We start from the raw sequence: 13151 nt of genomic DNA, 5'->3' as shown, positions 1-13151 counted from the left end.
TAGTGGGAAAGAAAAGCTCTTTAAAACAGGTAAAAATAGAAAAAGCTGAAAAATAAAATCATGTTTTATGGTGAAAAAGCTGACCAAAAAACCCCCCACATTTTGAAGTTTGAACTCATGTAATTCCCAGAACACTAAGAGATATTGTCATAGTCTAAGAGGATCATATCTCTCAAATACTCACATCTCCTAAACTTCGCCACAGAAAATTGTTTTTAGACAAGGAAATTTCTTTGGACCCATGATTTAGCTTCAAGGTATAAAGTAAACAACACACTTTATAAAATATGTCAGAGGACAGGGCAACTCTTTAATAAAGCCCCAGAGCTGGTCACAATATTAAATGTGGAAAGGCTGGCATTTCTCCATTATATATATTGAACTAGCAGTTCCTTCCATGAGAATGTTGATTATGGCTGCTTCACAGCCTCAATTAAGCACAAGCAAGCTTAAGCAAGCTAAATGTAATAAGGGTCCCTGAAAGCCCACATTATTTTCTTCAGCTGTAGATAAAGACCTCAGAGCACCCCAGTTAGAGAGTGGCTGAATGTCAGCAACTTTTCCTATTCACAGGTATTTGTATCTTGAAAGAACGTAAAAATATGTCAGGAAATACAGGGTGGGAGTGTGAACCTAATCTGCTTCTTCTCCTTTCAAAATTGAATTCAATTTCTTATCTGCTAATGCTCTGATCTTGATTTTGGAATGAAGTTCTTTCTGCCTTTTCCCTCACAGTAACAAAGATTCTGTTAGGTTTCCATAACGTGGCAGAAAGATGCATTTAAAAATATCCTTTGATTTTTTTTTCATAACCCTGTGCAGCAGAGCAAGCCCATTCATCAATGCCCTTCCCCTTGCAGCCCGTGTGAGCCAGCTGTATGAGCAGGCAGTGGCTCCTCCTGCCCAGGATCACACAAGGAAGGCAAGCATTGCACAGAGACAGGAACAGCAGGACAGGTAGGACAGAGCAGCAAGCACTGGTGCAAATGGAAATGACACAAAGGGCGAAGCCAAGCACACTGTGCTTTACTGACTGTCATTAAGGGCTGGAATCTAGATCCCTAGATACATATGGCAACGTTTTACTGTCTTGCCCTGTGATTATTTTGTCCCTCTATGGCTCTCTTTCCATATCTGAAAGATAATTCAAAGTTTGTTGGAAAAGGACTTTGCATATTTCTTGGATTGAATGATCTAATAAAAATGCAGATATAAGCGAACACTTTTGTGCAGACCATATGAGTCTGAGTCAGAAGCCACCTGAAGTGTTTACATAACATACTCTCACAAAAAGCATTTTCTTTCCAGGGTTATCTTGTAAATTTTTTTGTATTTATAGAAGACTACTAGTTTTCTCATTGCCACTACTCTCTCTTTTTTTCTTCTGGGTGATTCAGTCTGGATGGAGTTTTTTTTTCCAAGTGGAAAAGCAAACTGGAAGAGACCAGGTAATAATATTAGTAGGATCAAGTTATTTTATGAGTCATCTTAATCTGCTTTGGTAAAGAATGTTACTGATTTCACCAGGTCTTGGGTGATGGTGCAATGGCTTGCTTGCAAATAATGGGGTATTTTCTGCTCAACAGAAATGCTGAAAAAGTGGTTTGAGTCTCTTTCGTCTTTTTTTTTTTTTTCCCCAAAACGCAGCAGCATTACTGTTAACTTGCTCAATGCAAACCAAGGCTGAAGTCAGAAGCCCTTTGTTTTGTTTTCAGCTTCTGCCACTAGTGTAGAATATACTGTATATTAATATTTTCAAATGCTGACACTTTATGTTAAGATTCAGGTATTCCACAAATAAAAGCTGATTTTCTCAAATAGAACCCCAGACCATCTCACATGGTGGTGCTTCAAAGCTTCTCTAGGCAAAACTGTCCCAGCTCTCTCAGCCTGTACTCACATGAGAGGTCTTCCAAACCCTTAATCATCTTTGTGGCCCTTTTGTGCACCAGACAGGTCAAAAGTGGACACAGCACTCCATGTGAGGCTTTCCATATTGCTTCTTAATTATTTCTGATTTGCATGAGATAAAAAAGCCTTTTAGAATTTCAGACTTACATTTTCATATAGCATTTCACACTGTTTTGGATCCTATTAAAAATAATTTCAATATATAAATCTGAGCAGTCAGCACCCAAGAACATCATGTGCAATTCTGGCTCTAAAACCAGTGTTTAAACTCTCAGTATGATTAAGACTGATCGTTTTATAGCTGATATTAGACCCTGCTGCAAGTCAGTGAAATTCGAATAGTGTAAAACTGGGCTATATCAAGCTGAAAACATGACTGATCTTTACTCTGGTCAGCCTTACCTTCAGAAGTTTGAACAGCTTCTTCTGTATCCACACAGCCGTCAAGTCTTTCTGTGATAAAATAATGAAATTAGATGAGTTTTGTGTTCAGCTTGAAGTGTTTGTTGGAAGGTTGGAAAGACACCAGTGGCAGTCCCAGACATGTTCCATGAGGTTCAGAGAAATGGAGTATGTTCTGAGGAGGAGCTCCTCATAGCAGGCAGCTCGCTGTCTGTCTGCATTCTGGCCAGTCAATTCTTAATCCACCTCCAAGAAAATTGCCAATTACAAGAATATTACTTCATGTGATGCACCACACAAGAAAATGCCACTTGCCTTTACCAAATCCACTTCTTGATGCACGATACTGAAAAACAAGATGAACTCAGTTATAATGCTTTTTTTTCTTTCTTTTCCTTACCAACAATGTGAAAAACATCCCTAGGGAAGAACTGGATAAACAGAAAGCTTTATTCGCAGCACTGATAAATGATATTTATGCTCCGTATTTTGAATCTGAATTTGGCAAAAACTTCTACCAACAAAAGGTAATGCAGCTGAAAACTGGATGAAGTCTGTTAGGCCAACTAGTATCTCCCATGCTCCCAAAGACAATTTTGGGTATTTATCTCAACAAACCATTACAAAAGACAGCCATGGCAGATGAAGATGGTATATGTTCACTGATAACAAACTCTATAAAATTCCTTACATAAACTCTGGAGAGAGCCTGATTCAGGGCAAAGCTCAACCTCAGAATTTTTTTACTTACCCCTCAAACCCCTCTCCTTGCTTATTAGAAAGGGAATAAGTAAAACAAACACTCCTAATTTAGAGGTGATTTTGGGGGCTTTTCTACTGGTAAATGATGTAAGTGCATAAATCATACTCAGAAATGTAGGTTGTAATCTGATGTAACTATTTCTACCACTTTTATAGTCACCACTTTGTTTCTGCTTATTTGTTTCCTTTGCATTCCTTTTTTAAAATTTTTTCCCTTCTTTTTCTGCAAGGGGAGGAGGGTGTTTGCTGTCTGGTTTTCCTAGGTGTTTAGTTGCAAAACCTAAGCCCTCTTTCTTCCTTTTCTCCAGTTTCCTGATTTGGAAGCAATGTCTAAGGAACTTCCTCCACTTCAAAAAGAAACAAGTGAGACCTGGCCAATGAGGCTGATAAGAGAACCCAGTGGAGGTAATCGACTGTCTGGCATCAGTTTTGTATCTTCTTCAGGAGGAAGAAGCCCTTGCAGACATCATTGAATGTAGAACCATCAGCTTTGGATGCTAAGCTGAAGAATTGTGCTATGAATGAGAATTGGATCAATGAAAAATGCTCCAGAAACTTGAATAGAATAAATAATAGTAAGGGGTGGGTGAGCAAGAACCAAGGAGCCAAGTTTAGAAAATAACTAGTATGACTGTAGGAAAAATATGGGAGATTTATTTCTGAAACTCAGTGGTAATAGGGAACTGGTGCAAAAGCAATATGGACTAGGAAACATGCAGGCTAAAGATAGATTGGAGGACATAGGAGGAAGGCAGTGACTCCATGACAGGAAGCAGGGAAAGAGGGATCATTATCTAAGCTTCAGCTTTTCAGATCTGAGAGGAATATTTCAGTTCTGTTTAAAAAGCAGCCTGACAAGTTATTGAAATTATACAGTGAGATTAAAAGTCATACACAGCAAAGATTCATATCAGGAAAATACTCCTCTGTGGGACTTTATCAGACCCCCACTAATTCCCATATTTTCTCATTTTCAATTGCCATAAGACCCGTGCAGGCTTTTCTTTTGGTCCTTTATGGCTTATAGTTCAATTAGCCAGAGAACAAGAAATGACTAATCACACAATAGGCATTTTTGAGATCCCTGTGGCCCCGTAGAGCAAAATGTTGCATGCAGATTTTCCCAGCCTCTCATGGTTATGTAGCAGCTTTCCAAGACTGTGTAAATTAAAGTGCTAAAGACTGATGTTGTTTGTCACATGTTTATGAAAAGGATTTTGATAATAAAAAACACTTGACTCAGTGTTCCATTGTTTTCCCTTTAGCAGCTGAATTTCTTGGTACCACAAGTGAATCATCCCTTTCATCTGGCCTTCCCCTGCAGTATCCTTCCAAACAAGATGATGGTTCCAGCAGCACAACAGGTACACCTGCCTTCCAGAATGTAGTTGGAGCAGCTCGCTATCTTTTTATAACTTCTGACACAATATTTGCAATATGAATTTCAATCCATCTGTCACTTTTCATGCTTTTGGAAATCTTTCCCTTCCAGACAAGACTGAGGGGGCAGAAGAGACAGCCTTTCAACAGAAAGTTCCAAGTCTGATGGTGGATGTTACAGGACAGACAAGAAAAGAGAGAGTAATATTACCACCATGCCTTCAGGGGAAAAAACCACACACCATACCAAATAAAAAGGTAAAAAATAACATCTTTCTTGTCAATATTCATGTCCTCTGAGTGACCTCTTTTCCATAAAATCTTCACCCTGGAGCAATGCTGGAAGGTATTTTGAATCTATTTACTGTAACATGGCCGTTGCAATTTATATATGATTACTGGCAATTCTAGAAGTACCTTTCCTCTCAACTGCTAGGAAAAACTCATTCTGCATCAGGCACTTACTTGAAAGCTCAGTTTCCAAAAGAGCAGATCTTCCCCCATTTTCCCTGAGACACCTCAAGGGCTTCATGCATCTGAAAACTCAAACCAGTATAAATTTCCAGACAGTATTCGAAGTGCTGCTTCTGTTTTTACTCAATTAGGATTTATTTTTGTAATTCTTCAGGGTGAGTGAACAGAGGTTAAATATAGGTTAAGTAATTCTCTACCTGACTTAATGGCCACCAAGTTTCTCTTTGTCTCATATTTTGTTTGCAAAGATAGAAGATCCTGCTTCAGGAAAGGTCAGCACATCTTCTCTTGCAACAAGACAGGATCTTACCAAATTCCATCTCATCCCACCCAGGGTGGTATTTGGAGTGCTAAAGGAAGGCTGCATCTATGCAACCATTGTAATCATGAAGAATGTTGGTGTGAACTTCTCAAGGTTAGTTTGAATTCTTAGTACCCTGGTTTTTATGTCTCCAAATAGATCCTGACAAAAATTAAGTACAGTTTCTCTGGACCCACCACTCAAAGAAAGCACAGGAATTCTCACAGCCACTTCATAGGTCTGCCAGAGCTTTCCATAAGATGGAGCCATATCCTAGGAATGCCTCTTCTACTGCCTTTGCTTCTGGTGCAAGGGCATTCTGGTAAGGGGGGAATGAAATCTGCAGGATCAGTTCCAGAGCAATGCAAAAGTAAAGGTCATACCTGATTTAATGATCTTTAAAAAAAAATCTGAGCAGTAGGAAGTTGCATTCACAAAAAGACTGAATCTCAGATGTGAAACAATCAGTAAGAAATGAGGAAGCAAAACTTCTGCTTTAGTTGGTACCATTTAATTAAAGATCATTTGCACAAAATTCATAGCAGCATCATGCTTCCTGCAATAGAATCACATCAAAGAACATTAAATAAAGATTGTTATGAACTTTTCGGTCTGCAACACACAGGTGTTTGCCAAGAAGCTGTTTGTACTTCAGGTACCTTTGAATGTGCAGATTTAAAATGGTGCTGTTTCACATTCTCTTATAAGGACCAGGCAGTGTTAACAAGCTCTTTGGAGGCTTACTTTGGCCCATTCATCTGCTCCTTTGGGGATTTTTTTGTTAGAAACCTGAGCCTTGGCAAGAAACCCAGGAATTGCTGTAGTCCAACTTGTACATTATGATGGAAAGAATGAACTAAGAAATTCTGCTGTCATTTAAAAAAGCAGAGGAAGAGCAGGCAGCCTTGATGAGATTTCTCCTGCCTAAACAGTTTCTGGCAAACTGATTCTCTTCTCTTTCTGACAGGTTTCGGGTGAAGCAGCCTCCTCCATACACGGGACTGAGAGTGATGTACACACCAGGACCTGTAGGTTGCACAGGAGAGCTTTTGGGTTTTTTTCTAGACCCAGCTGGCCCTCAGGCTAGCTAGGGCACCTTTCTGGGACAGCAGCTGTCTGGGAATAGAGCTGCCAGGATACACTGTTTTGTTTAAGGTTACTCGAAGGGATGCTGTCTTCCACCGTCCCTCTGCCACCTCCAGCTAAGCGCTCCATGCACTTGAGTCTCAGCCTGTGCCAGAATGCAGAGTGATAAAAATGTTAAGTTCAGTGGAAAGCAGCAGGTCAAGCAGTGAAGTTATAGATAGCTTTTTCAAAGCAAACAGTCTCTGAGTTTTGCCTTCTGCTTAGGGTGTTTGTTATATCTGCTCTGTCTTACGCCTAGACTTAACTTCCTGTCCTTAACTTCCTACCCTCAGGATTTGACCCTAGTAAACTATTGCCCCAATCCTTTTTTGTCCTGCTTCCAACTGTTCTCCACCTTAAGTTTTTTATCTAGCAAAGCACCATAGCACATTATCTCACTAAGTAGGAAGCTTTCATTCTTTCTGCTTTTGTTCAGTCTGTCTTTTTACCTGCACGCTATCTCTGAATAAATAGTGCTGGCCACGGCATCCATGTAATACCAGGCAATATCTTGCCAATGCATGGAATTAAGAAGCAATGACTTATGCAGAGGCAGTGCCAGAATGCAAATCAAACCTCCTAGTCCAGAGCCTTAGCCACAATGCAGTACTTGAAATCATAGGATGGTATGGGTTGGAAGGGATCTTTAAAGGCCCCAATTGAGAAAGAAGGATGGTGTAGAGGACTGTGTCAAAGGCCCTACAGAAATCCATCTAGATAGCTGGAATACTTTCCATTCTTTTCTCCTCACATCTGCCCCTTTTGTACCTCCCTACCTTTATGTTCTTTTCAGAATAGAATAGAATATTTTATTTCATTTGGAAGGGATCTACAATGGCCCTCTAGTCCAACTGCCTGACCACTTCAGGGCTAGCCAAAAATTAAAGCATAGCATTAAAGACACTGTCCACTAACATAACATTAAAGACACTGCCTCTAACATTGACAGGCTTGGGGCATCAGCCTCCAGCTCCAAGGACTGCTGAAGGGGACCATGTATGAAACTTGCACCTTACCTGTGAGTCATTCTCTGTCTCTCCCAGGTGGCAGCAGGCTTGCAGGCTGAACTGGAGATAGAGATTTTTGCCATGCTGATTGGAGGGAAAGACACTGGTGGCCTTGAAGAAGTTTCCCATAATATTGAAATAGTAACAGAAACTGAAACTCTTCTCCTGCCTGTGAAAGCAAATATCCTTTGTTGTCTTATTTCTCACATACACCTCATAGCATCGACCCTGGGGATCTCTTCCTGTTGGGAGCCTCAAGCATTGTTTCCAGTGTAGGCTGTTGCAGTAGCAAGCTTTACTGTCCTTTTCAGAAATACACAGATGGGTGTTTTCAAAAGCACAACAAATGAATAATTTAAGATTCTGATGCCAAACGCATTTTACATCAGAATAACGTGGTTTGAAAAGTGGGGAAAGGAAGAAGAGCAACTCAGAAAAATGTTGCTTTTAAAAATCAAATGAAAATAATAGGAACTCTTTCCCACCACCCCTCATGAAAAATACTTTATTATGCTTTTTGAATCTATGGTAGCATCTGGTGGTAAACCTCATGAGCAACAAAATGATGTATCATCCAGATACTGAACAGGCAAATGGGACAATCCCTGCAGCAGCAAAGATGCAAGCACAGAATTGCATGAATGCTGCCAGAAATTAGCCTGTGTGGGTTCAGTGGGCTTTTCAATTGTTTAACTCATGACAGCAGTACAGTAAAAGAGCCAAGTCAGTAGCTATTATTTCTATTTCCCTTGTGCTTCAGGTGAAGTTCTGTTCGACATTTAATCAAATTTACACTTAGAAGTCAGGGAGAAGTGGTCCTCTGGAAACCTATAAAAGAAATAGGAGGACAAGCTACATCCAAACATGGCAGAAATGTCATTCAGAGTAAGGACCACCCTTACCAAAGAAAGGAGAACTTCAGGATACTCTAAACCTGACCAGAGCAACAGCAACTCTTCTGAGGCTTTATATGCTCTAGATGTGACATTGAAACTCCCCAAATTTACTTGCATTGACCCAAAGAAACCTTTCATACCTATAATTGCAGATCTAGACAGCACGAGTGGCATAGCAGCAAAAGCAGCTGCTGTTCTGTTCCCACTCACCCAGTCCTCAGACACAGTTGCAGACCAGCCTCCAAAACATGTGCCCTTCCCCCATATTTTAGCTGATCCTTTAACCTTTGAGCTGAGGACACTAGTCCAGATTCAAGATGTTTCACAACCTTAGTTCCAGAATTCATTCCTACCTCCACAGGTTATTTTACTTAAATAAACATATCAAAATGTTTAGATCCTTAACGTGGTATTCCACCTGTGCTAGCCAGTGACATTTATCAGCACCGCCCCGAAGGATTCCCCCAGGGAGGGATGGCAGCAGGAGTCCAGGAAGTTCCTCCAAGCCCCAGGCCACGGTTTCGGATTACACTCCCACGAAAGCTTTATAGTTAGTGTAAGCACTGGATGCAGTGACACCAGCTGTAAATTAAAGTACACTTGTTTTAACTACTCTGCACTTCAGCAGCAGCATCCTGAACAAAGCTCATGCAAATGATGCACGCTGACTTGGTTACTGTGACAAGAGAAGGGAAACTCTGGATGACATTAACCAAAGCACTCACTACAAGGGGACTGCAGGTTATTACAACTGCTCAGCTCAGCAGAAGCACTCACAGCAAAGCCTCCTCAGTCCTGTCCCAAATCCTTCACTTGCTGTCTCCACATTAAATAAATCCTTGAACTTCCTGGCAGCTGGATTTATTACATTTAAGCCCTAATAAATCAGCCTCTCTTTAACATATTTCACTATCTGTAACCAAGTCTTACTGGTGACCCATTGACACTGACAGCAAGTCTAATAAGGGACAGGAGTCTTACAGATAGGGCAGCCTCAATGTGACAAGTGCAAATACACACAACTCTGCACACACAGTTTTATACAGCACATTTCTGTAGCCTTACAGATTCAGTCTACATGAGGAATCACAGAATATCCTGAGTTGGAAGGGACTCACAAAGATGAGGCCCAGCTCTGCACAGGGCATCCTGAGAGTCACACCATGTGCCCTAGAGCATTGTCCAAACACTTCTTGAACTCTGTCAGGCTTGGTGCTCTGATCACTTCCCTGGGGAACCTGTTCCAGTGCCCAGCCACCCTCTGGGTGAAGAATATCCTAACTCACTCTTCCCTGACACAACTTCAGGCCATTGCCTTGGGTCCTGTCACTGGTCACCGAGAGATCAGTGCCTGCCCCTCCTCTTCCCCTCATGAGAGTCTTGCAGACTGCAATGAGTTCTCCCCTCTGTCTCCTGCAGGCTGAACAGACCAAGTGCCCTCAGCCACTTCTCACACTTCCCCTGAAGGCCCTTCATCATCTTTGTAGCTCTCCTTTGGATGCTTTATAAGAGTGTCTTAGAAGGGTTAAGTCTTCCCAGACAACAAGAAAGGCTTACTTGGAATTTCTCACAAAGCAGCAGTCAACATGTTTAACATTAGGCTGGTGTTCACCTCACTCCCAGGAGCTCAGGCACTCTACAACACAGCTGATAAACAGGGAACCCTATGGAGGTCTCTCCTCAGCTGAACGATCCCTGTTTGCTTCATATGTGTAACACTGACATAATCTTTTTCTTTCAACATAAACATCTGTAAGCCTGCCTTGTTATCCAACCAATCAGCAAAGAAATTCCAGCTGTATCTCATTCCTCTCTCCTCTGGAGAAAAAGTGACCACATCAGTCAGTTCTCAAAAACTTCACAGACATGTACCTCTGACTGCTGCTCTCGGACTGCCCAGTATACATCAAGTATAGCTTTTTTTCTGTTTAAATATCTTCTTACCTTTTCCAGTGTGGAATTCTATCCCCAAAGTAACACACAGTTATAGTCTAGAAAAACAGCTAGTTTAATGCCTTCCACCTTAGGGATTTACCACCTGGAGCTCATCATGAAGGAAGTTTAGACTAACTTCTCTCACTCCATGTTGAAACCTAAGAGAAATACTTACCCAGTCAGTTCACATTTTAGTGAGACACCCCCAGTCCCAAGAGAAGTCCTGATCAGGGCCATCTTCCATAACAAAGCACAGAGGGAGAGAAATTAATTACACAGTATTCTCCTCTCACTTGTCTAATCAGCTAATCAAAGCTGCTGCCACCACAGCCATACCTCCCTTCTCTTCACAGTGTCCTTTTGTGAACTGATTGACAATTCCTACTGACGCTGGCTGCAGCCATCCCATGCTACCCAAACAACTGTGCCCAATGCCTCTTTGAACATTCCTCCCCTCAAAGTCTCCTGGACTCAAAACCATATCCATCTCAGACACACCAAGGAGCTCTGGATTGGTTGGTTTAGTCTCACAAAACATGAAACACCAACACTCTTGAGCTAAAGCCTTTTATTGGTTAAATAGTTTTGTTCAGCCATCCAGAACAGAAAGTCAAGTCACTGCAGAGGCACCCTGAGAATTGTCTAAGTTTTTATCACCTTTCCCAGATGGTTATCACCAGAGCTAGGTCTCTACTGAGACCTAGAAACCTCCCTGCAATATTAAACTTGATCACAAATTTGCCACACCTAGCAGAGCCCAAAAAGCAAAAATCACTGATCAAGCATCACCTGCCCAAACTTAGTCCTATCTCTTTAATTTCTTTAGTTATTTCACATCAATACTTGAAACATTTCAAAAATAATTTCTTAACATGCTCAGAATTAAATATCACACAGGAAGCTGCCCATGAAAGGCTTCAGTACTCCTAAGCAGACTGTCCATCCTGAATGTGTGGTTGAGATTTTTGTACCATTCAATTTGTGCAATAAAAGCAAGCCCCTAATTTACTTGAAGCCTGTGTAAGAACTCCATCTCATGTTGTTGTTCCCTTCCAACAGCAAAAGGCCAAATCTGAAGCCAGTCTGTAGCAATCACAGTGCTCACACAACACTTGCAGAGAATCTGGACATAATTATTAGGTTTGGTTCAACAACTGTACAGAGGTGGAGCTGGGATTTCTTGTTTTTTGTTCCTTCCATTCATGTTAATTTTCTGTCTTCTTCCACTACAGGTTAGAGCCTGAGAAGATTAACATGAGGATAAGCAACACTGAAATACCTAGATTTTAGTTCAACCTTATGGAAACATCCAGTGTAATTTTTCCATTCATTTAATCAGATTAAATGAGAATAAATATTTTGCCTTTTCCCTGTTAATGAGAAAGGTGGTCCATAAGTTGCACAATCTCCTGACGTGGCTGTCTGAGATGTAAACAGTAAAAAGACTGCTGTATTTCAACCCTACTACAGAGCAGTGCTGCATGATTCCCACAAAGTTTGTTTTTAAAAGGGATTAGGTTTCTAATAACCTGTGCTGAGGCACCTGAAATCCTTTTCAAGTACTGGGAATGCACGAGGTTTCAACACAGTCAACTGTGATTCTTCAGGAGCTGCTGACCTGCTCTGGTCTTCTAATTCGTAAGTTTCTGTTTGCTTTCACAATCATAGGCTTGCCTTTCTGTGTGCTCACCTACCTTTAATAAGCTGCACATACCAGATGGGTGGTGTGAGTACACAAAGTTACACTTGACAACAGAGGGACCCTTACACCCTCTTGTTCACAGTCACACACGAGCACCTTCAAATGTTCACCTGCTCATCTCTCTTCACAGTGAGAGACTGAGCCACTTAAAGATGGTCTTTTGCCCCTCCTTGATCCCACCTACACAACAATGGCTAAAAGAAAGGTCACAGGCTATTTCTGAGCCACCATATTTGTGTGCCCAAGTGCAGCGCTGCTTCTGGTTTATGAATTCATTTCTCACAAGGTCCTTTCCTGTGCTTCATCCTTTTTCCAACATGTGACATGCTGAGAGAGAGATGGGGAATTTTCCTTGATACATGCAGATGATTTGTTGTCACAACACTTCACAGTGATTGAGAATCCCATGATTGGCCATTAACAGCAGCTTTCACCAGTGTGAAACATGAATGCCAGTTCTGAACCCTCACATCCAAACTGTTAGGTGAGATATGTATTCTAATAATACAGATTTAAGCTTGCCCTGTACTTGAAAGTGCTTTCCTGCTCAGGTTTGTAAATCTAGGGAATTTCACCCAAGAAAGGGCAAATTGATGTCCTAAGGATATTAGAATTCCTATCAGAGGACTGTTGGCACAGGACAGACCTCTTCCATTTAAAGCACATGCTGGCCTCTGTCAGTAGCCACCCAAGTACTGCATTAGTACAGATCCATCACAAGTGATGAAAATCAGAGAACGAGAAGGAAGCTTCAAGAAGGCAGCCTGTGTCAGCAGCCAGGGAGAGACAACAACTTTGCAATACCTAAAAGACCTTTTCTCCAAGGATTCTTCCCTAACATCAGTGACAGCAAACAGAGACAAAAGTGTAGGAATTCCACCTCTTCCAACTTAGATCAGGGGATATCTCTCATTATAAGATGACTCTGCATCCCAAGCTACTCTTCTGTATCACCATTTACATACATCCCATCAGTCCCTGAGTTCATGTGCCCATGGCCATGATTTTTTCTTCCAGGCCTCCCAGGGGATCATCAAATAGCAGTTCATTATACAGCATCCATAACATCTGTTTCCCTGTCATTAAGGTAAACAGAGGCACAGCCAGCCTTCCCCTTTTGGTGCCCAGTTTTGGCCTCTCTCTCCTCAGTCACCTCAGCTGAGGGTGCACTGTGGTGTCACAAGCCAGCTCTCCATCTGTAACACTTGTATTTCCAGCAGGCTGGCCCATTTCAGCAGCAGATAATGTGGATAACA

The 13151-nt window shown here is 41.4% G+C and overlaps 1 protein-coding gene across 1 annotated transcript in view; it reads left to right on the top strand.

The window, feature by feature from the left end:
* The window catches only part of SPAG17 (sperm associated antigen 17), an 89174-nt gene extending 77598 nt beyond the window's left edge, over positions 1–11576 (top strand). Inside the window, exons 38-48 of the mRNA XM_063148440.1 lie at positions 861–957; positions 1398–1448; positions 2738–2840; positions 3384–3480; positions 4341–4439; positions 4568–4713; positions 5178–5344; positions 6198–6258; positions 7399–7552; positions 8686–8814; positions 11426–11576. Of these exons, the coding sequence (XP_063004510.1) occupies positions 861–957; positions 1398–1448; positions 2738–2840; positions 3384–3480; positions 4341–4439; positions 4568–4713; positions 5178–5344; positions 6198–6258; positions 7399–7552; positions 8686–8813 (1103 nt within the window). The 3' untranslated portion in view covers position 8814; positions 11426–11576. The remainder of the gene's footprint in view (positions 1–860; positions 958–1397; positions 1449–2737; positions 2841–3383; positions 3481–4340; positions 4440–4567; positions 4714–5177; positions 5345–6197; positions 6259–7398; positions 7553–8685; positions 8815–11425) is intronic.
* Positions 11577–13151: the final 1575 nt, after the last annotated feature.

The sequence above is a fragment of the Melospiza melodia genome, chromosome 2 (assembly GCF_035770615.1).
Source record: "Melospiza melodia melodia isolate bMelMel2 chromosome 2, bMelMel2.pri, whole genome shotgun sequence".
NCBI lineage: Eukaryota > Metazoa > Chordata > Aves > Passeriformes > Passerellidae > Melospiza > Melospiza melodia.
Note: the sequence above shows the minus strand (reverse complement) of the source record. Positions and strands in the feature narration are given on the sequence as shown.